This window comes from Camponotus floridanus, unplaced genomic scaffold, assembly GCF_003227725.1.
Source record: "Camponotus floridanus strain SB8 unplaced genomic scaffold, Cflo_v7.5 scaffold56, whole genome shotgun sequence".
NCBI classification, from domain to species: Eukaryota; Metazoa; Arthropoda; class Insecta; order Hymenoptera; family Formicidae; genus Camponotus; species Camponotus floridanus.
In genome coordinates, this window is record NW_020229725.1 from 1,195,090 (window position 1) to 1,223,064 (window position 27,975).

A 27,975-nucleotide genomic window follows, 5' to 3' on the forward strand; every position below is an offset into this window, starting at 1 on the left:
GGCTTAAAATTGAAAATTTTTGTATCGCTCCCCCCAATTCAGCTCACAAATATTTCGCCGACATTTCGTATAATTCTATGAAATTTGTCATTTTATAGTAAGTCAGTGTTATGATCAATGAATTGGTTTATGATACAAAGTGCTAAATTTTTTACAGTTATATAGAAAAGGAATTGGGAGTTTTTAATTTAGAGTTACGAACAAACACACACATTTCGCTCGACAATGACATAGTTTCTTCAGAATTCAATAAATAAAGAACTCAACTTATATATTTATTATTCATGTTATGGACGTTAAATTTTGGACAATGGATTATATAGAATTAGCCTGAACAATTTTTTACAATTGTTTGCGTCTCGGTAAACGAAATTCAAATTGCATTGCATTTTTTTTTACTTTATGCAATCAAGATACTATATTAAAATTAATATTTGCTACATAAGATATCCAAAGATTAACAAGTATCTACGCAGACGTAACTCCAAGGAAAATTCGTGACACATACGTAATGTAATAAGTCTAATATAATAATTCTTTCTCATGTCTCTTGCGAGCATAAAACAATTAATAATGCAATTAATAAACAATAAAAAGCACACTTCTTCAGTATATATAACAGAGAAATTTAACTGTAAAATTTTGCCGCAATGCTCGAGTATTTATCATTTACTGAAATATGTTTTATAATCCAGATGTGACTAAACAATCAAATAATATCAAAATTAAAGGTATTTTATTTGAATGATTACCGTGATATATGTACAAAAAATTGAAGATCATATTTAACTCAATATCTTAATAACATTGTAATCTTCAATTTTCTCTAAATACCGCTTATTTTATCTTACAATCTTCTCTTTTTTTACATATAGACGATAGTCGCGTTCGATAAACACCTAAATATTATGTAAAAAATTTGCCATTTACTATTTGTAAAGATAAAGTAAAATTTCTCTGTATATGCTTGAAAGAAGCGTGTTTTTTGCGTATATATATTTAATTGCAGCTCAAAGCAGCTTTTATAGTATAGAACTATAATTTAACTGTTTTTCATGCTTGCAGGAGATTGCAAAGGCAATCGGTGAATTGCACTGACACAAGAGCTTTTCTTGCATTAGCTCTTTAAGTAATAGGAAAAAACATACGTGTGTTTACAACAATGAATCTACTTATATATAAATAACAACAAGAACACAATAATTTCTTCTATCTGTTCAAGAACAAAAAATATAGATAATCGAACTTTTTTTGCCAAACTTTTTATCCGATTTTGTAACTAAGAACTCGCTCATATTGATCGTGCAGTTAATGTCTTCTTTGTAAATAAAATCGGTTTGTCAGTCTTCGAAAATTTTTTTCTTTTTTCTTTCGGTATGAAAGGCTATGATATCAACGAAGAAATAAGGATGTTATATACATGACTTTGAGGAACAAAGAAAGAGAGAGAGAGAGGGAAAGAGAGAAAACTCATCTTTCTGTGCAGAAATAACACACACACGCATACCTCAACGTCACGGCGAATGTATAAACATCAAAAATGTGAGCCTCAACTATACCGAAGTCGCGTGGTGTTACGGCCTAGACTTTGGGCGAAAAATACGAGCTAAGATTTGTATTTAAATAATGTACGGTCTATAGCAAATCTGTTTTTGTACTATGACTACATTTCCCATCATATGCAATATTCCCATCAATGAAACATCATTGTACGATGAAATTCCACGTTGTTGAATAAGTAATATGGTGCACAATCGTATCAAAGTAATGGACTTAAAACAACCAATGTCATTTTATTTTTAAACTGCGTTAACTTGTTAATAAAGAATGTGTCGCACAATAAAATTCTAATCTTTCCAATAAATTAAAACAAAAATGAACATTTTATCTGCAGTTGTTGCAAATAAAATTAATATATCGCTATATGTTCATGAGAAGATTACTTTATTAAATCATGTAATCATGTAGTTTTTCTTTATGATGAAAATAACTTTAGAATTTATTGCACATTATGAAGGAATTTAATTTTACAAATTTTGTACATAAATCGCTACAATCGATACAAAGATATCTGATTGTCTTTCTCCATCTTCAAATCGCAAAATGACAGTGATCATTTTATTTCCACAATACTAAAAACACAGACACAGATACTATACATTCCAGTGCACAATATCTCACCTATAAAAATTTAAGGAAGTATCAAGCTATTCCGAGCATAAAACGTGGAGTTTTGCGAAATTAGAATAATTTGATTACTTACAGGCTAACTTAAAGAATCAATGGAAATGTTTGTCCTAATGAACGGGATATCGCAAAATCGCAATTCATTTGTGATTTATTCGCTTACGTCCCTCTGTGTTTGATGGGAGTCGCTGCTCGAAAGTAGGCTTTCAATTGCGCTGTCCTGTTGCGAAATCGTTTCCGAACTCCTGGTCGTAGTAAGTTTATTAGACTTAGCCTCTATGCGATTACACTTCAGATTCGAATCTATTAAATTTGGATTCGACACGGAATGTATAGAAACATTAGGCTGAGTGGGCACCGGTCGTTGACACGAGTGCAGCATCAATTCTGGTCCACCGCCATATGTAGTCAAGAAAAATTGCCACAACTCTTCAGGAATTTGACCGTAATCCGAGCCTGCAAGCAAGAACATAAAAAAATATGAGAATATAAAAATATAACAAACACTTTTATATATTTCTTTCTACCATCTGATAAATATAATTTAATAATCAATAATCTCTCTTATATAATACAATATGAAAAGAAACTCACCAACTTTAAGACTATTTTGTCCATTTTTATTTACAACGATGGAATTATTATCAATTGGTCCTGGCGGCTGTGTCTCTTTCCCTCGAACGAAGCTCTGCCATTGTCTCAACCAAGCCATAGCTAATGCATAGATAGCCGTGTGATTGTCGGTAGTGTGATTCAATCGTTGGAATAGTTCCATCTCGTATTGCCTACGTTTCTGCAAGGATTCATACTTCTCTTCGCAGATTGGGCACTCATACAGATGCGTGCAGGCTGGACCTCCTCCAAATCTGAAATGTGGATGAAAAAAAAAAATATATATATATATATTTTTTATATATATAGAAAAATAATTTTGTAAATGTCAGAATCACAATTGTATGCATCAAGACTTACGCATTGTATAAATATTCCCAAACTGCCTGTGGTATAGGCATACTGATCTTGTCAACGAAATGCGCTCTAACGGGAATCACTCCCCCATGAGGACACAGAAAGTCGGAATTATCGATCGGCCCGGGTTCCGAGAATGTATTGAAGCGGTTAATCCATTGTCGAGACACGAAGAAGTTTAGATCAGATAGCTCGCGAGACGATATTTCCATGAGTTCCATAGTCTTATCACGCAATTGCAACATTTCCGGTGACCATTTTTTGTAGAAGAGTACATACGCCTCGCATTGCTTCACCGTGTCCGGCGACACTTCCGTCACGTACTGATCGTCGAACTCGTACCATTTGTTGGTGACTGGATTCAATCCGAAACAGGTGTAGTGGCCGCCACCGGCCGTACCATGATGGCAAATGACTGATATTAAATTATAAGTTGTAACTTTGGACACGCACTCCTTGTGCAGATATGGTCGCATATCGAGACCTTCGAGGGGAAATGATACGTAATTGGCGATCTTTGAACTGAACATTAATTCATGACGGAATCTCTTCAAATGAACGCATAATATCTCGGGCAGTTCCAGGACTTTGGAGAATTTGATACCATTGCGTAACTTATTGCACTTCTCACAGCTGTACATATTGTCGCCTTTGAGCTCGTCGGCGCTAAAAAATGCGGAGAGGCAGTCATGCAGACTGACCACTGGTCCCCAGAACCACGAACGCATCCATTGCAAAAACCATGATAGCCATCCCGACTGATTGGTCACGTAGACTACGTCAGAACATGGTCCGGCCTTCTGCGGCGTTAGCGATCCTTGATGCAACATGTCGATGTGATCTCTACTCGGGATGGGTAAGGACAAGTCTTGGAAAGTCTCTATCCGAGTGGAAATCCTATCACATGTCAGGCACTGCACGCTACTAAGGAGCTTACCATCGAACGTGTCGCTGATGATGCTGCGTGTTTTCATTTGCTTCTTGGTGCGATGCTTAGCCGGCGAATTTTGCGGGGAACGTTGCGGCGGAGCAAACGCCGGCTCCATATTCGACTTTTTCAGGTTTCTATTGGTGAATTTGTTACGTAGCTTTTCCGTCTGCGACACTCGAGAATACCGTCTCTTCGTACCACGTTCACCTTCATCGCTCAGCGAGCTCTGTTCGCTTACGCCCGAGTCACACGTTTCGTACTCGGCGTCGGACTGACTGGACGCGTTACCATCTATCTCGGCCTCATCCTCGTCCTCTGACGAGTGATCGCCTAGTCCTTTGAGTCGCAGCTGAACATCTCTATCATCCTCGATATGTTCTTTCAGTTCCTCGTGTAGTTGATCCATAAAACATCTGAGAAATTCTTGAGTATCGTGTTGATGATACCCTCTAAACATGGGATGGACTGTCCTGATACCTGATAGAACACCATGCGGTACAACACATCCCTTGTTTTTTTTACTCCACATATCCCGAACGAGAGTCAAGTAACTTAGACTCAGCCCAGGTTTCCTGTCTTTCGACATGTAATTAACCATATGACCACAGTCCAAAAAGAATTGTGTCAAGGGAGACACATTGGATAGAGCTTGTAATGCTGCATTCATGTAACACGTGTTGCCAATATTCTGCAAGCCTACCAAACCTCTTGGCTTCCCAGAGAAATCCTTACTCTCATCCGAATCTGTACTATCAGGAGAATCAGATCGCTCATTAAATGAATTTCCTTTTTCCGAATTAATTCTGTTTGCGACCCAATCTCCATAAAATCTGTGAAAGAAAAAGGACATACAAAATTTCGGAACTCTAAATCTAAATTTTACTTTTTAATTACATTTGCTTGAAAATATTGCAACTAAATTCCAGATGAATCTTATTATTTTATATGAACAAAATTATTTCCATAATCTATTCCTTATCTATCAATTGTCAAACTGTTAAAGTATTAATTCAGAAAACTAATTGAATAATTTAATACAGTTTGTGTTTTAAGACAAGATTCTTACAAAATTTATATCTCATACATAATGAATAATAATATATTATTTTCATTTTTACTCACTTATCGAACATCAATCTGTCCAAGCCATCCAGTTTGGATTCGCTACCACCAGGAGCATCCCCGGCAAACTTGTTGCCCATAGTTTTAAACTCCACTTGCGTGGGCGACAACGGGGGTGAGGGTACATGTTTGGCGATAGCCTCGCTCTTGCAGGCATAACACCAGATTCTCTTGGTAGACAGATTCATGTGGGCGCAGTGGGTCGGATAGGTTTGATTATGAATGGTGCTGTGGTCGAGATGCGTCTCGGCGCAGCCGACCCAGCGGCAGTCGGGGAACAGGCAGAGCCAGAGATTGGGTCCCGAAATGTCGCAATCGCTGCACTTGGCGAAACGTTCCTCCCGCGTCATCAGCGCCTCGATGAAGGCGAGATCGCCGCGGTTCGCCAGATGCGGACAATTTCTCACGACTAACGGCATCTTTCCCACGCAATCGAGTCGTCTTCCGCTTGAATGAAACTACGATGAGTGTACGATAACCGTCGTCGCTTTCACCCGCAGTCGGGATTATTGTCCTGACTACGCCTTGCCCGTGACAACACGTGTCACTGTCATCGTCAGAGTTGCTATCGTTGCACTACGTTGCCGATGTTGATCATTGTAACGTCACTATCTAACCTGACCGAGACATGTCCCGCGCGCGCCTAGTTAACCGCTGCGAGTGTCACGCACGAAAATGATTGTCATTGAAGGACAGATGGGTGTATACATACCTCAGTGTAAACGAATGTTAAGGTTTATCCAGACGGATTTATTATGAAATGTACATGCGAGGGAATCAATTAATCTAAACTAAATGATATTATTATGGATATATACTTTACCTAACGCTTGAAACATTTCGAAACGTTCGATTAACCAATTGGAGCTAATGACTCTCTGCTTTGATTGGTCAACTTGTGTTTCAACATGTGGAAAGTGTTCAACGTATTGCGCAATTTGACGTATGAATCAGGTTTAAAGTCCCTCAGATTACACGAAGATTAAGAATTGAAGATTGGAATTTGATCAATCAAGACAAGAGGAGACTTTTGAGTAAAATTTCAATCTTCAATTTTTAATCTCGACTTTGCGTCAGTCAATGCGTAGTCTGATACTAATGGGGTTCGGATCTACGATGGATTTACTATTTCTTGCAATGTTGACAGACGTTCCCACAGTCATTACTCTTCAAAAGATATGTCAACTTGTGATTAGGCATTATAAATACCATAAATTTAAATAAATCTATGATGACACTCTTTTGTAAAGTCCCTAGAATATATAATATATTCTAGGGACTCTATCATTTTGTGAGCATCACCGCCATCTATAAGAAATTAATTATAACCCTATCAAACTCGTTGCCAAAGATCAAAATGTCGACGAGTGTTCGTAGCGAAACGTGGTATTGTGTCCCATAGAGGATGGAAATTTAATAAAGGAGGGAGCAAAAAGAGTATACCATACTTGTTCTCTGCATTAATAGATAAAAATAGAAGAAAGATTTATCGTTGCCCAAGTATACTTATTTAGGTAACTGTTGGAGCAGCATTGACACTTTCTATCAGTTTTCCAGAATGCTTACTTTCAAAATTAACCTTTAATTTTTTAATTTTCAATAAACATTTCAATTTGAAGCTTTCTCGTTCCTTATATAATATTATACGCACTATTATACGTTGTATACTTTCTTTAGATAGTATCTCTCTTACGTCATTTCATACTTAATGTATCAATATATCAGATATTATTTCTGACAGTTTCTGATTTTTTTTGCTTCATTCGGAAACTATGCACTCGGTGGTTTGGTGATTTCATTGGAGAAGTAGTGAGGATAGTAATGTGCCCTGTAAGATATTTCCGAATAGTATTTAAAGTCGTAAGATAACTGATCAATCACAATTGATTATTCTTTCATCACAGGAAGAATATTCGACTATAATTTGTCAGTTTTCTTACGACCTCACGACGAGTACCTTACAGTTACGACTAAAATTTTTGAACATGCAAAGGCCTTTAACTAGCCAAACTACATTGAGTAACCCCGACTTTCCCTTCAATTTTAATGAGTGATTTGGTGGTACACTAGTTTGACTCTCTCTATGTTTTCGAACAAAACTTCTATATTGCATGTTGATAAGTTTCATGTAATTTTTTTAGCAAATATGGTGCTGTCGTGTCGATTTTATAAAGAAAAATATCCAGAAGTGGAAGATGTAGTAATGGTGAATGTGCGCAGTATAGCTGAGATGGGTGCGTATGTGCATCTATTGGAGTATAACAATATTGAGGGCATGATCCTGCTTTCTGAACTGTCCAGGAGACGTATTAGGTCCATTAACAAACTTATTCGAGTAGGCAAAACTGAACCAGTTGTCGTTATTCGAGTAGATAAGGAAAAAGGTAACTGCAACTTATCAAATTCTCTGATCTAAATGATTGAATGTTTACAATATATATAATTTTTTGAAAAGGTTATATTGATCTGAGCAAGCGTCGTGTGTCTGCTGAAGATGTGGAAAAGTGTACAGAAAGATATGCTAAAGCTAAAGCTGTTAACTCAATTTTAAGACATGTAGCAGAATTGTTACATTATGATAATGATGATCAATTAGAAGAATTGTATCAGAAGACAGCCTGGTATTTTGAAGAAAAATATAAGAAACAGAAAGCGTCTGCTTATGATTTTTTTAAGCAATCAGTATTGTAAGAAGAAATCAGATGCTTATAATAAAGTTGTTGTATTGGTCTGAATATATTTCTGAATATGAACAATTTTTAGGGATCCTTCCATCTTAGCAGAATGTGGCCTGGATGAACACACGAAAGAAGTATTGTTAAATAATATCAAACGGAAACTCACCTCTCAAGCAGTCAAAATTAGAGCAGATGTGGAAGTAGCATGTTATGGCTATGAAGGTATTGACGCTGTAAAGACTGCATTGAAGGCTGGCTTAGCTCTCTCAACAGATGAACTCCCCATAAAAATCAATTTAATCGCTCCTCCTTTGTATGGTATGTTCTATATCATCTTCTCTAAAAAAAATATATATATATGTGTGTGTGTGTGTGAATGTGTATATTTAATGATATATTTTATTGAATGCTAACTTCCAGTTATGACGACATCGACACCGGAAAAACAAGATGGATTAAAGGCGTTAGGTGACGCAATCGAAGTTATTCAGAGTAAAATAACGTCGCTTGGTGGTGTATTCAATGTCCAAATGGCAGTAAGTTTTTCAAATGAATACATTTATCTAAAATTCTAACATTTTCATGCTGCAACTAAAAGTCTACTCTCTTGTTTTTTCCAGCCAAAAGTTGTTACCGCAACAGATGAAGCGGAATTAGCGCGACAGATGGAACGTGCGGAACTTGAAAATGCAGAAGTCGCTGGCGACGATGATGAAGAGGAAGTAGAGGGAATGGAGGGCGATTTCAGCGGCGGAGAAGGAACTGAGCAGAATAGTAAAATCGAATTTAACAATAAAGCAGAGCATAATAATAAAGGAGAAGACATTTCTGAGGACGAAAATTGAATATACATATACATATATTCAGATAATATAATACACATTTGATAAACTGAGATCTTCGCACGTGTTTTTTTTATTACAGCTAGATTCTAAAAAGTGTTCTACTGTTTGGTTGAACATACTAGCGCAGTTCTTTTCAATATTCATGAAAATAAAAATTGTAAAAATTAATCCACTGTAATCTATGCAAAAATGAAAATTTTTTACAGACTTGATATACAATAAATAATATGAAGATAGCTGTTTTTAATTCTGATAAATTATTCAATATCTCTTTAAAATAGCATATATTTTATACTTAAGATATATTTTATACTTAAGAAAATAATTCTTTGCAAGTCAAAAAGAGAAAGGACTGTAGCTATAATATATAAACATTAAGTTAAGAGCATTAAACTTTTTTACTTCTAATTGTGATATGTAAAAGATATGTTTAAGATCTTTTGTTTAAGAATTTTTTAATATTTTTATTAAAACTTTGTATACAGTTTTATTGTTTATTCATTAGCAATTGTGACTTCCACTTCTACACCAGGCTCGATTGAAATGCTTGTGATTTGTTTCACGATCTCTGATGGTGAATACAAGTCGATAACTCTCTTATGAATTCGCATTTGGAAACGATCCCACGTTTTCGAACCTTCACCACAGGGTGTTTTGCGCGTTGTTATTCTCAAAATCTTTGTAGGCATACGAACAGGCCCCTTGACCTTCAACTTCTGTTTCTTGGCCCCATTGATTAATTCCGCACATACTAAAAAAGAACACTCAGTTATTTACTGCATTAAACTTATATTCAAAATTATATACTAATTTTTTCATTTGTATTCAAAGTTTTAATATCCACTAACAAGAATTTATTAAGCTTAAATTTACCTTTTTCCAGGGAACGAACATTGCGCGATGTAAGCGTAATTCTAATCCGATGAATGGGAGTAACTTCCTGCCCTGGTTTCTCAGGATTATCTACTTTGGTTGTTGCCTAAAAAATAGAAACGAATGACATACATCAATGCTTTAATAGAAAATATACACATTATTTTAATTAATAACAATTTTCCATTTATTTTGCTGAAAAAAAGACACATGTGATATGAAATGTTATAAACGATTATTTGAGAATCGTTCCATCTTCGATAAGATGTATCTAACCTAACCTAAAATAATATTTCATGTGATTTTTAAAAGTAAAATATATTATTACTATAGCAGATTTCATTTTCTAAGTATTAATCTGTGTAATATTAATTGTTTACCATGATTGAATTCTTATACTGGTCGAGATAACCAATTTGTACCGAATAAAACTGATCAGCGCTGAACCAGTACGTTAACTCGTTTCACGTGTCGAACACAAGAGAAGTGCCATTTCCGGTTGGCTCCATTTCTATGCTCCTTCGGTGCACTCGAGTGCACTCCGATGTGCACTCGACTTACAAATTCTTAAAATCGTTTGACCAATCGGAATGAAGATATCTTTGCTTCCTTCATTCTGATTAGTCAATCGAACTATTCGAAGCCTTCGTAACCCAATGAATTCAAATTTTAATTGCATTTTACTAATCGTAAAAATTATATGATGCCCATCTTGGTGCAACCAATCCTTTATGGATTTTAAAAATCGAGTGAATATAATACAATAACATAACCTTAATTTGCCGCATAGAAAGTATGTACGTTGCATGCAGATATATAAATGTGAAAAAAATATATAGTTTAAAGTGGCAAGTAAATTAAAAGAGATTGATTAGTTAAATGACTGATAGTTAATGCAATATTAATATGACGAACAATGTTAGTGATGAATAAGTTTTTTGTTGCGAGGTGACAATTGTTGTACAAGCATCGTGTTAATAATTTTTGCAACTGTTTATCGTTTATGACATCTTTTAATTACGGTGACAAGTGTTTGTACAAAAACGCACATATTGTTTATATATATATAAAAATAATACAGTTTATAATAGTGTGCATTTTCGACAATAAAACCTGATAAAATGAGTCTCAGAATGATTCATAGGTTTGCATTATCAAATTGTAGAAATAGATTTAATATTGAAGCATATTGGGGAATTGTACCAAGTTTGAGAGTTTTGCAAAAAAAGCCAGTGGTAATGCAGACAGAGTTTCCTACATACAATGTGTGTATAATTCATAAGAGACTTTTTCACAGTTCTATAATTCTGCAGTTGCAAAAAAATAAATTGAAAGAAAATGAAACTGATATAGGAAATATATCTGCATTACAAATAAAAAAGAGACCGACTAGAAGAAATAAAGTTGTAATAAGCGAAGACAAGGCTGCAAAACCTGATGTGAGTTTGTATTCTTTCAGTATGAGAAATTAAAAAATAATTGTACTGCAAATCTAAGCATAATAAAACATGTTTGTATTATATTATATATGTTATATGTTTGTATTATATTATATATGTTATATGTTTAATATAATATATGTACAATATATGAAAGAGAAAAAAATAAATACATATAAAGGAGATTTCTCTTTTTTAGTCATGGAATGTAAAAGCTTTAGCTACAGCAGAAGAGTATAATTTGGAAGCTTTGGCTTATGGTCTACTGGATCAACAGTTGTATATTCCTAGTAAAATATCTACATCTACAAATTGTAAGTATTCCTAAAATTAAAAGTTTTTAATTGTGCATTTTTACAAAATTGATGCTGTATTAATGATTGCAAGATTATATGGAATCTTGCCAATCTCTTGTAACATGTATCCGTTTTTATGTGTCACCGAGTATATCGAGTTTCAAGAATTCTGATTGGTCTATTCATTATATTTGCTGCTGTTCATGTTCATTCATTGGCTTATATAAAAAGAAGGCGATCAGTCAAAACAAATCAATTACTGTCTGTAGCTAAAAATTGCCGGTCGCTAATCGAGCGATATTTAATTTTTTGTTTTTACATACGAACCATATGTTGCTGATGTCACAGTTATTTTTAATATCGTCTCTAAAAGAAATTATATGCAAAGTTAATCACATTTTACAAAGAGTGAAATATAAGTGAAAATCAAGTGCAATGAAGTGATTGTTATAATTTTTATTACTGAGTATTCACATTCTTGTCTGAAAAACACCCAATTTGTACATAATACATATTACTAAATAATAAACATATTGAATTTATCTGGATATAAAAACAAAGTTTGTATTTATAAAAATCTTTCATGAAAATATCAGAATTTTGAAACTCTAACATTTAATTGAAAATATAAAAATAAAATGTAAAATGAGGATACAGTTTATATCTGGAAACTAATGAAAATTAATCAAAGTAAAGTTTGGCTTGAAAAATGCATGGAGACAAGCAGGCAACAATGAAATCGCCTATCTCGTTAGATATTTTAAAAGAAGAATTGGAAGATCTAATAGATAAAGCAAAGGATTGGGCCCTCATGAATGGAATGTGTTTGAGATCAAAAATAAATGTTAATAGAGATGTTTTGCAATTTGCACCATTTGTGCTTTTTCCATCACCATTCCCACGAGAAGAATTTCAAAATGCTTGTGACATTCAGATTATTTTAAACATGCTCATACACAGAGTAGCTCATGATTATAATTTTTTGAAAGAAACTTTGGAGGAAACTATAAAAGTTGATGAGTTTACCAGAAACTTATTTGACATCTATGAAACTATTTATAAAGAAGGGGCTGCTCAGAAAGTATCCCTAGGTATATTACGCTCAGATCTAATGTTAGATACCAGTTGTCCAAAGAAAGACACTAAGAAATTCAAGCCTTATTGCTGTTGGAAACAGGTTGAAATAAATACAATTGCTTCGGGATTTGGTTGGCTAGGACCTGTATCTACACAGTTACATAAGTTTGTTTTGCAAGAATTGGGCTATATCACTGAATTGAGCAATCTTCCTGAAAATAATGCGTTACAAATATTATGCTCAGGCATGATAGAAGCTTGGAACTTGTATAGTAATCCACAGTATGTTTATAAATTTCTATAAATTGATTTTTAAAATTTATTATTATTTACCCAATCTTTCTTTCCTTTTTTATCCATTTTTGTTACATATACCTTTTAACTTTATTTTTTATTTTATTTTTATTTTTTAAAATAAAAAATAAATAAAAAATTAAATAAAAATTTCTCAATTTTTTCATGTGTTTAAAGATGCGAAATTATTTGCAGAGCAGTTATTTTATTTGTTGTTGAAGATATTACGTATAATATTTGCGATCAGCGTTTTCACGAGTTTGAAATACGAAAACAGAATCCAAATGTGAAAGTGATTCGCAAAAATTTAACGCAATTAGCGGTCACTGCAAAATTAGGTTCCAATATGGAGTTAGTAGTGGATGATTATATTGTGGCTGTAGTCTACTACAGATGTGGCTATGAGCCCAGTCAATATCACACCAAAAAAGAATGGGATGTGAGATTATTGATTGAGAGATCATTGGCAATCAAATGTCCAAGCATTCAATATCATTTGGCTGGTACCAAGAAGGTTCAACAAGCTCTTGCAAAGCCTGGTATAGTCGCACATTTCTTAAAGGATGAAAAAGCGGCGGCAAAAGTTAAAGAAATATTTACTGGTATATAATTGCTCTCTTTTATATATTTATTTATAAATATACAATTTTATTTTTTTAAGCTCTAAATTACAGAAACATATTACAGTTGTTTTAATATTGATAATAAAATAATAATAATAGAAAATATATTTATTATTTTAACTATATAAAAATCAAATTATACTAATATATGACCTTTTTATTTCAGGTTTATATTCGCTGGATTTTAATGAACATGGCAATGTTGCTGTAGAGATGGGAATCTCGGATCCTCAGCGTTTTGTGTTAAAACCACAGAGAGAAGGTGGCTGCAACAATTTATACGGGACAGATATCAAAGACTTTTTAGAATCTATGAAATCTGAGCAAATTCGAGTAGCTTGGATTCTCATGGATCGAATTTATCCGCCGGTGCATAAAAATTACATTGTGAAACCTGGGACTAATGTGGACATAGATACGAAAGAGTTAGTCTCGGAATTAGGCATATTCGGTGTTATTATTGGAGACGATAAAAATATTATTGTCAATAAACAGGATGGTCATATGTTAAGAACAAAATTAGCTATCGATAACGAAGGTGGTGTAGCGACCGGCCTAGGTGCTTGCGACAGTCCATTTTTAATTGATTAAAATGACATAGATAACGTGCAAAAAGCATTTACACGCAAATATATTGTAATGTAAATTACATTATATATTATGCAGCTATGTTGCAATATCACGTCTCGTTACTTATTGAAGTAATCTCCCGAAAAGTTAATATTTGTATATATAAATTTATATACTTTAATTAAAAATTATATATTTTTAATTAAAAACTAATTAATTAGAATTTTTCTATAAGTTTGCCGCGTTTCTTTTTTATAACATAAATTTAATTATTAGGTATTTTATCGTCTTTCATTTCGACTCGAAATTTTATTCTTATTTCTACATTCTTTCGACACGTGTATTTTTGATACTTTTTTTTTTATTGACAGTATGTGTTAACATAATGTCTTTCGTCGATACACACATGAATTTACGAATGCGCTCCCTCATTTTCATTTTCATTTTGTCAATTTCAGTCTAAATTTCAATGAATGTCACTAGTATGTCAATGAATGTCAGTTTTACCGCAAGATTTCAATAAATTCGCAAAATATATGTGTGTGAATATGTGAACTTGAATGCATTTATTAGTTTTTTATTTTAGCTTTATAAGTTATAAATGTTTTCCAGTTCATGGAATTAATGTTCAATTTTGTATATTTTTTTTGCAGCCTTACCAGACGTTGTACACGCGGTAGCAAAATATGAAATAGGACATGAACCACGAGAGATATTTTTCTTTCGAGAGGGTAGTATTGTTATGTGGAATATTTCCGATCTCGAGTGTGGCAACTTATTGCAGTTTTTGAGAAATTACGAGCAGAATCATTACACAAGAGATTTGATTCATAGCGAAAGCGAGTTGATGCATTATACTTATGGCGATTTCGGGTATCTCCTTTTCATTATCACAATTACTTTTATCTATATATTATTCATAAATAATTCCATGTATAAAATATAAAAAGCAAATTAAATAATAATTGAATACATATGTCTTAAGAAATAAATTTCATAATTCATGAAATTTCTTCAATAGAAAAAAGAGTCACTTGAAGGATGGCGATATTGTCTTGGCACAAGGAGCTGGAAACTTGGACAAGTTGGACAAGTATACATTCTCTAATGCTATGGCACAATCCGTCAAATTAGGCATATGGGAAGCATCGTTGAATCGTTATGTCGATTCAATCGAATTTGTCACGGAAGATTTGAAAGTCGGAAAAAAGCTTCGAATGACACAGCAGGAGGTGTTGATGAAACAAGGCGAACTATTCGCTCTTAGACACCGGATTAATCTGAGCTCGGATTTGTTGGATACACCTGATTTCTACTGGGAACGAGATGACCTGGAAAATTTATATCATCAAATCTGTGGATATTTTAGCATCGCAAAACGTACAAGAGTAATTATTATATTATTTTTATCGTAATCATTCATTTCTCTATCCTTGAGATCTTTTCTGATACAAATATTTTCTTTTCTATACAATATCTGTTTTTTGATAATATATATTTTTTATAAATAGGTAATGAATGACAGATTAAATCACTGTGTGGAACTGGTGAGCATTTTATCGTCACACTTGAGTGATCGTCATCACGTTCGTTTGGAGTGGATGATTATCATTCTTATTATGGTGGAAGTCGCTTTCGAAATTCTGCATTACATCGATCGATATCTTGTAAAGTAGCAACCTAACAACGGCAGATAATCGGCACTTCTGCTTCATACAAAAGCCAAGTAAAAAATGTACTTAAGCATTTATTTTGCTAATACATATGGACCTTCAATTTGAAAATAATCCTTTACAACTCGCATTCTATAATATCAATCAATATCACTCCTGTTTTACAAAAGTATTAAACTTTCTTCTCTAGTCTGGAAAATTTATACGATATTTTTATAACATTTTAAGTAATGAAAGAAATTTATTTATTTACATAGTATTATGTATAATATATTACATATTAATTTATGTAGTAATATAGTCACCCGAAAGCATAAGTTCAGCTATCTTTGGTGGAACCACGAATTTGTCAGGATTCTGTTCGAGCAGGCAAGCTAGCAAACGTGGAACAGAGAGAACGGTACCAGATATGATTGCAGGAAAATCTCTACCGTATGGCGTTTGATAGGCGATCAGTAACCTCTTGCTCAAATAATTATCGTACGCAGATACGTGACCAATTTCGATATACTGATTTGCGAACGGTGACCACATCTCAAAGGACACGCGCAGACTCTCGCAAGGCTGTAGCTCGGATGCGGATCGCATAACGACGCGATAATGATCGCATAAATCATCGTACAATCTGCACACACTTTCCAGGAGTTTATTGAATTGAGTTTCGTACTCTTCACTTTTCGCGTCCTTCACCACGACAAAAGCGTGCGCCACGGATGCTTGACACACTGTGAATAAACCGCACGCGTGTGTATCACGTGGCAATGGCATGTATTGTCTACCAGTAGCAAAATACTTAAGTGGGAAATGATTAGGATTTATCAATTGCCTCGTATGCAATATCAGGAAAGAGACCAAGCTCGCGCTGCCAACTAGATGCATACGATTCGGCGAGCCTCTCTCGACCTCATTATGATTTTCTATTATAAAAGTGGCCATGGGATCCTCGTGATTCAAACCAGAGGCTTCCACTACGAAGCTACGACTAAAATCTGTGCCAGCCATCTTGATCATATTGCTCTCATCGAAAACTCGGCTTACGTGTGTCAGCACAGCAAGCTCAAACAAGGCCGCGTTATTGCATAAATAATAACACATAGGATTCTTATAATCCAATAGGTCTAAGCTTGTCCCAATGTCAATGTGACTCCTCCTGTTCTTCTTGAACGATTCTGGTGCGCTCCCGATGCTCTTCAGTACTATCGATTCATTGGCGGGCGTTTTCGGATCCAACTCGTTTGGTAATTTCAAGATTCTCTCCATCACATCTTCATCCAGATCCCAAATTGCTTCTTTTATTGTTTTCAAATCTTGCCGTACAATATCAAGTTGTATACGCAATTTTTTCAGTTCTTGCTCTTGCTCAGCAGTACGATCGGTCCTTTCTAATAGACTTCTTTTGTGACCCGTGAGTTTCGAATTGTTATCTTCTAAAGCGCATCTATCCGCGATCATCTTTCGATAGAAATTCCATGCACTTTTTAATTGAACGATATCTACATTCATCCTGCGCAACGCTAATTCCTTGTGTAGCTTGTCCATATTGGCGAATCTCTCATCGTAATCCAGATACGGTGATAAAAATGCAAATGATTTGTAAGCTTTATTGCCGGAAATATATAGCGCGGAACTGTAATTTCTCTTGACATTCGTTGGAAGGAAAATCCTTGGATGAATATTGGGAATTAGAATTCTGCACGTTCGCTGTAGAGCATGCGTGAATCTATATAGTTTGTTAGTCATTGTGTTTCAATCTTTCTAAATCTTTTTCTACATTAGAATGAAGATACAGTAATTAAATGATAAATTAATTTTATTCATCTATCTTCATCATTTTAGCTTTTGGTGCAGCATCTTTTTCATTAAAAGTTTCTCTTGTGACAGTTTCAATCTTTCGTTTCTGGGGTGCGATATAGTTTCCCTTGCTCGCTGCTCTTTCCGATTCTTCAATGCTATATGGTTCTAACTCGAGTGCCTTTAATCGTCGTTTGTGCACTTTGGTAGTAAAATGAGAGTGCAAAGCAATTTCGTTTATAAAGTACCTCCTAAAATCAAATAACATTTTTCTTAACAAAATTATAATTGTTTAATATTTCAATATAATATCGCATTACGATTAATAATAGATGCACATTGTTACTTTTATAATGTTGTTTCGATATGTAATATATCATAAATAATACAGTATTAATTTATATTGAAATTTAATATGTATCATTTTAAATGCAATATGATATTTTACGTAAAAAGCTCCGTTACATTTTGCAATATTTTATTTTTCAGAAAGATTTAAAAGAAAAACACATAATTTTGCGAAGTTTGAAAAAGAAAATTAAAATTTTCTAAATGACCACTCAACAAATGGTGCAATTATTTCGATGAAAAATTAGGTTATGTCACTGTATCGAAGTATCAAACTTACGCGCAATGCATGCAATAATGTTGCGCTGCACCGGGTTTATCAAAGTCCACTTTCTGATTCAACAATTTCTCCGCGTTTCCCTTCAAATCCTCATCGATCTAAATTAAAAAATATATGTCAAAGAAATAATTGCGAATTTAAAACTCGCTACACTACACCTCCACGTGGTTAAAGAGGTTAGACAAAACCTGCATACCTCGTCCAAATCCTTCGTTCTTCGTTTCGTTCTCCAACCTTTCTTCAAATGCGTATCACCTCTGTGATACTTTTTACGTTTATACGGCATCTATAAATTTTATTTATTCGCGTTAATCTTGTCAATCGTACACGCGAGAAATTTTGAAGCGCGTATCGCTGAAAAGACAGTCGACTTCCGTAGTAAAAATTTCACGAAAACGATAAACGTTACTCCGTAAAAATTTCTTAGATTTCCTTTTTTCTAAAACCACTGCGTTTCCGACGAGGACAAGAAAAAGGGGGAAGAGCGACAAGCGTATTTTCTAGCATAAAAGCGATATTTAAACAGCGCGGAATTTGAAGGCGGGCCGAAATGATCGTCGATGAGGAAAAGCAAAATTCAAATCGGGCCGTCTTTCGCGCCTTCGTTCCGCTAGTCGCGACCGAGCGCCGACAGATGGCGGGGTCGCGGCGCGAGACAAGTCGCGCCCCTGACGTCCGGGACGAGCGTTAATTCAAACCGTGCGCCACTGGCGTGCAGTTGGGCGAGAGAGCGCGAGAGAGGGACAGAACGAGAGAGGGGGGGCACTCTCATCCATTTTGAAAGTAAAAATACTGTGCGGTCGAGGATTTTCGTCGGGACGGGTAGAAAAGGCGCCGAGGTAAAAAAGCCGTGGGACACGCCGCGTATGAGTCGGGGCCTCTACTGGCGAGTGGCCGCGCGTAAAATGACGTAGAGCGTCGCGTCGGACGTCAGCGCGCGCGCTGCCGACGTGTGTGGTGAGCGGAAACGGTGCGCGGTGTGTATACCGTCGCGGCGCAGCGTCGTAGCGATCGGCGGTAGCGTACGGGAAATTGGCCGCGGTGGCTTCGCCAATGGATGCCAGGCAGCACGGGACGCCATTTTGATATACGGGCGCACGTCAAGCGCTTCGGCTCTCGCAAGTGAAACGCGCTCCGCGAGTCGCTCTCCGCCGGCCTGCGTAGGACACGCGCGGAGCCGAATTCGGGCGTTACGCGAGAGAGCTAGCCGGGCATCGCGGGCGGACCGATGCGTGGTGCGTGGCGCAACGGATCCCGTGAGTTTCGTTGACAAGTGACAGGTGAATCGATCGGGGCCTACGAGAGAGAAAGAAGGAGAGAACGAGAGAGAGAGAAAGAGCGAGAGAGGAAGGCTCCTCGCTGTTCGTCGCGTTTGTTGCGTACCGAAAGCGGAGCGGAGCGGAGCGGAGCGGAGCAGTACTGTGTCGTGCTGTGGCGTGCCGTACCGTGGCGTACTGTGCCGTACTGTACCGTGTCGTCTCGCGCCCCCCGCGTAAGTACGCGAGTACGACTATCGCGAGCACGACCATCTCGGCGGTGCGCTCGGATTTTTTCTCGCACGCGGCGCGAGGGGACCTCGCTCGGACGCCCGTGAGAGCGTTATACGCCGTTACGCGGCGAGCAGGCGATCCGGGGGCGGCGGTACGGCAGGAAAAAGCCGCCGCCGCCGTCGTCGTCTCGTTTCGCGCGCGCGAGCGAGAGAGCGAGTGAGCGAGTGAGAGAGGAGAGGCGGAGAAAGAGCGTACGGAAGAAAGAAGGGAGGGAGACGGGGAGAGAGAGAGAGACAGAGTGAGAGAGAGACGGAATACGCCAACGAAGAGGCCACCGGCCGACTTCGGTGCACGGGACAAGACGACCCGATGTCGGGAGCGGGTCGCGACCCCGTGTCGACCCGCGGTCGTCCTCGTCCTCGAGTAAGAGCAACGACGACGACGACGACGACAGCAACAGCTGCAGCGGCAGCAGTAGCGGCAGGACGCTCCTCGCGTAAATGTGCCCCCGTGCGCGCCCATGTGCTGCACCTCCTTCTACTTCTCTGCCCGCTGCCCCTGCGTGCCCTGTAAACCCGGAGCACATCATCCCGATTAGCACGCCCGCGCGCACTTGTACCCGCGAACATGGCCAAGATCCTCAACAAGGACCCCGTCACGTACGAGAAGGAGAGGGAGAACTTCCTAAAGGACCTCCGACACTTCCACGAGACTCGAGGGTAAGCTTTGAATAATCGCGCGATTACTACTTCGTCGAACGTGCGTCTCCCGCGTACGCTTATCTCCGACTTGGATCGCTCCCTTTCCCCCCTCCCCTCCCCGCCCTCTCCCGCGATCGCGGTTGCTCTCGACCGATCGACGGTCAGAAGCCGCGGTGACACGCGAGCGAATCGGGCCGCGGAAGCGCGCGTCGAGGTTGAGGTTATGTCGAACCGATTTTCCACTCGTCGAGTTCGAAGACAATGGGTCTCGTCTTTCGTCTACTCGACGTTTTCTCCGCGTAACGATCTTACGTGCGCGATCCCGACAAAGGCAGATCTCGCGAAAATATGAGCAATTTTTTTCATACGTATATATATCTTTTTTTTTTTTTTTTTTTCCGAAATATCGCTCGACGAAATAACGCGAATGCGTCGCTTTATTAATGAGCATTCCGTCGCGCGATCCAATTTAATCCTGCATTTTGCATCGTTGTTATGCAAATTGTGATTCCTCTACGTGTGTGGGACGTGAAAATGGCATTGTATGTTACACGGTAGCGTCTCGCACAAAGCGAGCGTTGAAATTTTGAAACTCGTCTCGTCTGATGGATTTCAGGTATAGACGCCATTTTTTTCGGCGACTTTCAAAGTTGTCGATTAAATTCGAAATTGTGATTCTGCGAGCGCAAAATAATCTATGTATATACTTGTCGCTTTTTTGCATTATGTATGCGCAAGTTCTACAAAATGAGACTCGGAAATATATATATTTCATTCCTCGTTAGATTAATTGACTCGAACGATTACTCTGCGCATGTGTATAATGGAAATTCCAGTGAAAAATATCATAAATTTTTACAAATGATTACTTGTCACTCTCTTGATATTATATTTTTACAGAATCGTACGTTCTCAATTTTTCTTTACTTGGAAAAGAAGAGAGAAATGTCTTCAATATCTTAAAGATTTTTGTTTCTAAATTTCAGGACGCTCTTCAAGAAGACTCCGAAGATCAACGGGAAAGACATAGATCTATATTTGCTGTACGTTGTGGTAACTGCTCATGGAGGATGGATTAAGGTGAGTTGTTTTATCAAACTGAAATATTTTTAATTAGATATGCGAGTGGAAGCACTCAATTAGCTCGCGCGCTTAATTATTTTAAAAAAGACCGTGCGTATTTGCGGATTGATATTGGCAGTGTTTTTAATATCCAGTTGGAAAGTATTGCTTAACAAGGTACAATATAAAAGCATCGCGGCATTGCAGGACAACGAAATGTAATTCCGTTGTATATATGCATCCAGACATAATGCAGTTTATGATTAACAATTACGGAATGCGGTGGATTCCGCCGATAAATAATTGCTTGTAAAATTAGCGTAGCTGCCATCTCGTTTTGTTTAACGTCATTACTGGGTCGCGTCGGATGAACGCGAAATGAATTTTCGCGAACCTCGTTTTTAATTAGCATCCGGTCTCGATCGATTTCGCTAAAACCAAGCAAAACCGGTAGTTGCGTAAAAATTATTCTCGGCGGCAAATATCCGACAATAATTCTAGAATACCGCAAAAGATAGGGGTTGCTGATTTTTTTTATCTTTATATTGTTCTATTCTTTTATGTTATATGTGAATTATGTGTTTCTCTTTTGCGCAAATTTTTACACACGCACATGTATGTGTGAAAAATATATTTCATGCATTGCAAATTAGAACGTACACACCCACACATATTTTAATTCGCAATGCATGAAATAGATGTGTCTCATCGTTTTCAAATGCGTATACATTGATATAGGTATTTGGCGGAAATTTATAAACACTAGTTTTTCCTCGAAAATATTTAAAAATCTTTCATAATGCGTAATGTCAATATTACCGATAGATTCAGTCGCGTAGATTGCCAGGTTTTAAGAAATTTTAATCGAGTGCAACAAGTATTTTCTACTATAATTATGCAAATATGCGTAACCGTATCTTGGAAATTGTGATCCTCTCATAATCGCATCTTTCTGTCTTTTTCTCTCTCTCTCTCGATATTTGGCGCGATAGTACCATTATTAGTACGACTAACTATATCTTACGAGAATTTGGCATCGGCGAACAGATAGCAGGCTCGATGGCCCAGATTCCGCGAGAGGAGATCTCTATAGCGAGGTTCAAACTCCTTCGGTGATAATCGCACGTTCATGACGCGAGATTAAAACGCTCGCTTTCACCTATTGCGCGTTTAAGTGCGACAAATCGTATAATTCTCAAACTAGCATAATCATTTCTACAAAGCGAATGATTACAGGGATTACGACATAAAATCACGGAATAAAGGTCATAAATAACGAAAAAAATTATTCTAAATCTCTTTATGATATACAGGATGTTTGTTAACAAGTTTGAAAAATTTCAGGAGATGATTCTTTGTCGAAAATTAGGGGTTTTTTTCGTATAAACATATACTCCTACATCCCTTCCTGTGAAGTTACACTTCTCCAAAAATCGGAGTAAAAATTAAATTTTTATTTTTTTCTCAAATTTGGAAGTTAAAGAAATGAAATTGGATGGAAATTTTCTATTAGTAAAAAGGTTATTTATTAATATTTTTTTAGCCTCCTGTATTATTATAAGGGGATGAAACTAACATCCCTCTATTCAATTTTTATTAACAACTTTTTAATGTTTATATGAAAAACCCCCCTATAATTAATCCTGTATATAAATATATATATATATATTCGTGCCAATTCTCTCCTCAATTAGTTTTGTGCGCATTTTGGAGAATTTTTTTTTATTTCCTCTAATCCCTGACCACATGTGTGCCTAATTTTACTTCGCGAAAAATAAGCTACGTATCATAGCTAAAAGAACGCGTCCGTGAATGATTCGAAAGCGGATATCTCCGTTTGATAACGCGCGTGGTAACCGCCTTCTCGACTGCGTTCCGCCGCATTAATTTTCCCGGTGACATACGTTTGCGTTCCGGGAACATACAACACCATTGTCGTGCCTTTTTCTCGACGGGCCCAGGTAAACGCGAGGCGAACGAGAGGCGATATGCGCGATTTCGCCGCGATGTTTACGAGCGATTGATTATCGTCGTTTCACTCCAGGTCAGATTCTGGGCTCTCGTACACGACACGACACGACGACGATGACGACAATGCGGTTCTGCGTTCTTTCGACGTGCGTTCGGTGAAAACCTCATCGACGATAAGTGACCACGCGTGTTTACCAGTGGTTGTCACGCTTTCGTATTTCTCTCGTCGCGACTCGCTTCATTCCGGATTCCTATCCGGAGGCTGACCGATTTTTTTTTTTTTTTTTTTTTCCGTTCGATTGTTTTGGACAGAATTGCGTCACATTCCGAGATATCGAACAGATTTAAACAACTTTTATAAACGGTCAGTATGATTAGATAGTACGAACACTTTGTAGAAACTCGCGTACAGTCACTGGTTCGTTGCTCTTTAAATCGTGCGCTTAATTATCAGCTAAAAGTATACTGGCCGTTCGCGATGACATAACTCGCATGTCGAGCCTTTACGCACTTTCCTCTTCTCTCTTACTCTGTTATCTTCAATTTTTGCGCAGTCTTCTCCGAGGAAAGAATGTAGCGATCAAAAAACACCAGTACATTTGAAGGAGAAAGTCAAATGATGAAGGGAGAAGGGGAAACTGACCCGAAGGAGTCATCGACGCGCATAGTTATCGAGGGTTAGTAACCCTTGCGATTGCTAATCGTGCAATAATTATATAGTAATGTGGTTCTCCTTATTATAATGAGGTTGAAATTTCAAGTGCATATAATCGATTTGGCGTTCCTCGATTATCGAATTTCGATGGTATTATTGGACATCCCGAGATCGCGACTCTGAAATGTACGGATTACTAATAGCATATTCATCGTATAACATATTCATATCCGAAATATATATAAGGGTTAATCCGAGAGAGATTTGATCGCGCGAATCGCAAATTATTTGCGTCGTCGTCGATGGCGTTCGAGTGCATAAATGAAAACGTTAGAACAACGCGGACGCAACGTGAGGTCAAGGTCGCTCGTGAGGTACCACTCTAAGTGGGAGAGAAAGATCATGTGGCAAAAGGTACAGCGAAAGAGAGAGCGAAAGTGCGGAGAGAAGGGAGGACGGACAAGGCAGAAACGAGGAGGGAAAGAGAATACCATGAAAGGTGGAGGACAAGCAGTACGAGAACAGGAGAAGGAAGAAGAGGAGGTGGTGGTGGATGGTGGAGTGGTACGAAGGCTTCCCCTCAACAAGTGTGATCGAGCCTGAAGCTCGCTAGACTACATATATAACCCGCGAGCGATCCGGTCGCGATCAGAATGCTTGCGGAACGCGGGTCACTTTAGTGTCATCGACAGGTACATCTATCGCTATGTTACATTTTTTAGATTCGCATAAGACTCGAAAACATTCGTGAAATGACGCCTTGAAAATTCCGTGCGAAAATTTCGAAATTAAAATTGTCAAAAAATTCGCACGATTGTTATCTTGAGGACAATATGTATCCTCTGACAAGTGTACTGTGGGGGAATTATTTTGCGCGAATTTGTTGCACTTAAAACAACGCTAGACGTGCACATATCACGATGATTATAGTGAAATTCTTGGCCTGGAGGAGCTTTATATTCGAGACATGGCGTTTAGAGCAACGAGACACGCGTTTGGCGATGAAAGTTGTTCCCTTTGTACGTGGACTCGGTCTTACATTCGGAACATGGGGTTCACCGGGGGACGGTGTATTGCGTTACTGGCGAAATTATTGTCCGGGACGTGCTCCGCGACCATTCGACTCGACGCGACAAAATCTTTGCCGATTCGCTCGGCCGTCTTCCGCAGAGGCACCGCACTTTGCGGAAAGTTCAGTAAGCCCGGAGAGAGAATGAGCGAGGGAAAGAGAGAGACGGAGAGCTTTGCGGATTCTCTAAAGCTGCTTTTGTCTACGCCGTCTGCCTCGCCAGCGGAAGCGACCACGCCGAGCTGTAATTAGTGTTTTACTCTTGCAGACGGCGATGGTACGAAGTGCGACGGGGATTAGTAGTAGTATAAAAATGATTTTCGCGTTGGAGAATCTCTTAGGGTTAGCTACGATTTTCCGTGATCGAATTAATGGAGATAGCGAGCTCACCAAAAATGTAACTCTTTTTCTTCTTATGCGACAATTTTGCATATAATATCTCATTTTGTAAAGTAAATTTATCTTTAGTATTAGTTCTGTATACAAGTATGTTTAATGATGGAAATATTTATTAGTCTCAATGTGTTCCTCTTAATCTTGAAATTGTTTAGATAAAGATTAGTTGAAATGTATGTAAATGTGTTTAAAAAAGATAAAGAATGAATTTATTTAGATAAAAGATAAGATTACAAAGCATCTCTCTCTCTCTCTCTTTCATATAATATTTTTAAAACGAACCATTTAAGATATTAAAATAGCTATTAGCTAATAGATATTAAAATTTTTTTTCAATGAGTCATTTCATAAATAATTTTTGTCTGCCGTAATTAAAAAAGCTATTTATTTAAGATAAGGATTAAAATCATATACTTCGTTAATAGGTATAAAAATAGAATAAAACAATTATTTCATTTCCAGATAATTATCTAGATAATAGAAAATATTCGGAAAAAATATACGCGTACACACGTTTTTATGGTAAGGAATTTAAAAAAAAATGTTTACACGTTTTAGATGCGCATTAACTTGTCTCGAAAAATTTCTCGACCGTGTAGTCTACTGGGAGATTCTTTTTTCTTAAGATCAGTCTGATGTAATACTAATCAACACTGAGATAGCTCTCCTAGCAGAGTATATTTGAACTCTTAGAAAAGAGGAGGCGTTGGTAGGCGTTGCGGGAGCTGTTTTTTCACGCTTACACGTGTGATAAAGTTTGGAAACATATCTCTTTCTTCGCTCTCGGCCGGGAACCAGCTTGACGTTATTAGAAATGCCTGCGGTCGGCGCGGAGAGACCTAGACGTCCTTTGAGAGTGAGAAAAAGAAGGAGAAAAAGAGAGACTTTTATCCATCGGACGCGTTATCTCACTCTCGACGTTTCGCGGCTCCGTTTTATATTAAGTAAAACACGCGTTTAATCTCGCCGCCGGTTGTGTTGCCGAGCGCGCCTTTAGCGCGAAATGGGATATCGTACGCGCCGCGTCTTTTTTCTCAAACGATTCAAGCCGCGCTTTCACGGGAATGATGGGATATTCGATGTTCCAGTTCGCGTCGACGTCGAGCGGTTTGTCACCCGCGTCGCGGGCGTCGTTGTAAGCGTTTTATCTCGCTCTCTGGTTCAACGTCGTTCGTTAGCTACCCAGAGGAAGTGAATCGCATTCACTGTCGTGTCTCTCAGAACTGTTATGAATTATTCAACTCCCCATTGTTACATAAGATGCTCGAAATGCAACGCGGTAGATTGGTGGTTCATATCGATAATCGAACGTATATTTAAGACACGTTATATCGAGGCGAGATGACAATAATACGCTGCCTTTTGCTCAGGAATAAATTCCCTCGGTCTTGTTGGCCGCGATCGCGGCGGTGCGAAATTTAACACACGAGTCGTAGATGACAGGAATATTAAGCCAATTCTGTCTAGAGCGCTTCGCAGCTATTTTTTTAAAGAAAAGAAGCTATTATCCATACGAGCGATTGCTCAACGTACGGCATCGCGACGAGCGAGTTAACGGAAGTGATTTACATAAATTATTATACACAGAAGCTCTCAAATCTTCTCGTTTCTGGCCTCGCGTACATTTTGCGTTATGTAAAATATGATCCGAAATTTCTTTCTCTCTCTCTCTCTCTCTCTCTCTCTCTGAAATGTCTGAAATATCTAAAAATATCTATCCTCACGCGAGAGAAGAACGCGAACACACGATGAGTAAGCGCGGCGTTAAAAGCTTCCCGAGAGCTTACGCCGTCGTCATAAAATTCGTCCTCTCAAAACTGTAAAAAGGGAGCGGTCGCTCTCTAACGAGGTGGATGCATTCTAATCCTGGATGTTCGGAAAGCCGTCTCTTCTCGAACCGATCTCTACGTCAACATTAAAAGTTCGGCCGTTCCGCCTCGTCTCGCGTCGTAATTGCATTCTTTCACCGAGTTTTCGATATGAACGGAAGAGAGCGAAGCGCGTAGTCGTCGATCGAGTCTCGTTCGCGGGAAGGAGAGAAACTGTAAAACGAAACGAATCTTTATAAAGCGCGGCGATCAATTTTCAGACTTTGTAAGGTCGACGCATCGCGCACATTTTACGTAATAAATGTAAATATAAAAATTGCAACATGTACACTCGAGATCGAGAAACGCATGTCGCAGAAGCCGTATCGCACACCGCCAAGTTTAGGATTAAAAGCGCATCTGGCCGGCCCCTCTCCTCGTCGTTATCTGCCAACGCGATTATCCGGAGTATCGGCCACGACATACCGGTTTCAACGAGTCCGTGTTCCGACAAGCGGCAGAGGCATGCGGGAGAAATGAGCGAGCGAGTTAGCGAGCGAGCGAGAGAGCGAGAGAGAGCGCGCGGGAGAGAATCGAGAGAAAGCGCGCTCGCGCGCGCTACCTCGTTCTCGGGCGGTCCAGCCTTCTCAAGGGCGAGACTCTTGCTGGTGGCGGCTGAGGCGCACCTCGCCGCCGCCGGGCGCGCGTCAAATCTGTGCGTGCGGCCCCCGTAGTCTGGCATTGGTCTGGTCGTTGTACGCGCTGCGCGTGAACCCGAGTCTCGGCAATGCTGAGTCAGTCAGGTGCATCACCGCGGTGCGCTTCTC

At 38.0% G+C, this 27,975-nt stretch overlaps 8 protein-coding genes across 15 annotated transcripts in view; 4 read left to right on the forward strand and 4 right to left on the reverse strand.

Annotated features, from left to right (window-relative positions):
• Positions 1-1,992: 1,992 nt before the first annotated feature.
• On the reverse strand, positions 1,993-6,365 carry LOC105257898 (ubiquitin carboxyl-terminal hydrolase 20). The gene is made up of 4 exons (XM_011268826.3): positions 5,210-6,365; positions 3,160-4,917; positions 2,782-3,053; positions 1,993-2,643 (listed from the first exon to the last, which is right to left on the reverse strand). Exons 1-4 carry the CDS (start codon positions 5,626-5,628, stop codon positions 2,339-2,341), a joined length of 2,754 nt encoding a protein of 917 aa, XP_011267128.1. The 5' UTR covers positions 5,629-6,365; the 3' UTR covers positions 1,993-2,338.
• Positions 6,366-6,553: 188 nt separating this feature from the next.
• Positions 6,554-8,914, forward strand: LOC105257899 (eukaryotic translation initiation factor 2 subunit 1). 2 transcript variants are annotated; one of them, XM_011268827.3, is made up of 6 exons: positions 6,554-6,723; positions 7,351-7,593; positions 7,665-7,896; positions 7,973-8,205; positions 8,308-8,423; positions 8,508-8,914. In XM_011268827.3, exons 2-6 carry the CDS (start codon positions 7,356-7,358, stop codon positions 8,730-8,732), a joined length of 1,044 nt encoding a protein of 347 aa, XP_011267129.1. In that variant the 5' UTR covers positions 6,554-6,723; positions 7,351-7,355; the 3' UTR covers positions 8,733-8,914. The 2 variants fall into 2 exon arrangements, with proteins under 2 accessions (XP_011267129.1, XP_011267130.1); XM_011268828.3 differs by having other exon boundaries at positions 7,665-7,830.
• Positions 8,915-9,170: 256 nt separating this feature from the next.
• LOC105257900 (40S ribosomal protein S20) lies at positions 9,171-10,146 on the reverse strand. The gene is made up of 3 exons (XM_011268830.3): positions 9,986-10,146; positions 9,606-9,711; positions 9,171-9,483 (listed from the first exon to the last, which is right to left on the reverse strand). The coding sequence occupies exons 1-3, from the start codon at positions 9,986-9,988 to the stop codon at positions 9,227-9,229; spliced, it is 366 nt and encodes a 121-aa protein (XP_011267132.1). The 5' UTR covers positions 9,989-10,146; the 3' UTR covers positions 9,171-9,226.
• Positions 10,147-10,372: 226 nt separating this feature from the next.
• On the forward strand, positions 10,373-12,601 carry LOC112639302. Its single transcript, XM_025412766.1, has 3 exons — positions 10,373-11,044; positions 11,244-11,358; positions 12,518-12,601. The coding sequence occupies exons 1-3, from the start codon at positions 10,727-10,729 to the stop codon at positions 12,520-12,522; spliced, it is 438 nt and encodes a 145-aa protein (XP_025268551.1). The 5' UTR covers positions 10,373-10,726; the 3' UTR covers positions 12,523-12,601.
• On the forward strand, positions 11,903-15,688 carry LOC105257902 (glutathione synthetase). Its single transcript, XM_011268832.2, has 6 exons — positions 11,903-12,699; positions 12,907-13,313; positions 13,501-13,893; positions 14,558-14,777; positions 14,926-15,292; positions 15,416-15,688. The coding sequence occupies exons 1-6, from the start codon at positions 12,050-12,052 to the stop codon at positions 15,578-15,580; spliced, it is 2,202 nt and encodes a 733-aa protein (XP_011267134.1). The 5' UTR covers positions 11,903-12,049; the 3' UTR covers positions 15,581-15,688.
• LOC105257901 (serine--tRNA synthetase-like protein Slimp) lies at positions 15,632-17,346 on the reverse strand. Of its 2 annotated transcripts, none has more exons than XM_011268831.3 (2): positions 15,883-17,346; positions 15,632-15,768 (listed from the first exon to the last, which is right to left on the reverse strand). In XM_011268831.3, the coding sequence occupies exons 1-2, from the start codon at positions 17,315-17,317 to the stop codon at positions 15,764-15,766; spliced, it is 1,440 nt and encodes a 479-aa protein (XP_011267133.1). In that variant the 5' UTR covers positions 17,318-17,346; the 3' UTR covers positions 15,632-15,763. The 2 variants fall into 2 exon arrangements, with proteins under 2 accessions (XP_011267133.1, XP_025268550.1); XM_025412765.1 differs by having other exon boundaries at positions 15,855-17,346.
• A 15-nt stretch (positions 17,347-17,361) lies between these two features.
• Positions 17,362-18,408, reverse strand: LOC105257904 (zinc finger protein 593 homolog). Its single transcript, XM_011268834.3, has 3 exons — positions 18,193-18,408; positions 17,997-18,094; positions 17,362-17,619 (listed from the first exon to the last, which is right to left on the reverse strand). The coding sequence occupies exons 1-3, from the start codon at positions 18,280-18,282 to the stop codon at positions 17,388-17,390; spliced, it is 420 nt and encodes a 139-aa protein (XP_011267136.1). The 5' UTR covers positions 18,283-18,408; the 3' UTR covers positions 17,362-17,387.
• Positions 18,409-18,768: 360 nt separating this feature from the next.
• Positions 18,769-27,975, forward strand: part of LOC105257905 (AT-rich interactive domain-containing protein 2) — a 44,952-nt gene continuing 35,745 nt past the window's right edge. For 5 of the 6 annotated variants that reach the window (XM_011268835.3, XM_011268836.3, XM_011268837.3 and 2 more), the window contains exons 1-2: positions 18,769-20,205; positions 21,174-21,267. In XM_011268835.3, coding sequence (XP_011267137.1) covers positions 20,114-20,205; positions 21,174-21,267 — 186 coding nt within the window. In that variant the 5' untranslated portion in view covers positions 18,769-20,113. The remainder of the gene's footprint in view (positions 20,206-21,173; positions 21,268-27,975) is intronic. The other variant, XM_011268840.3, reaches the window with a different exon arrangement.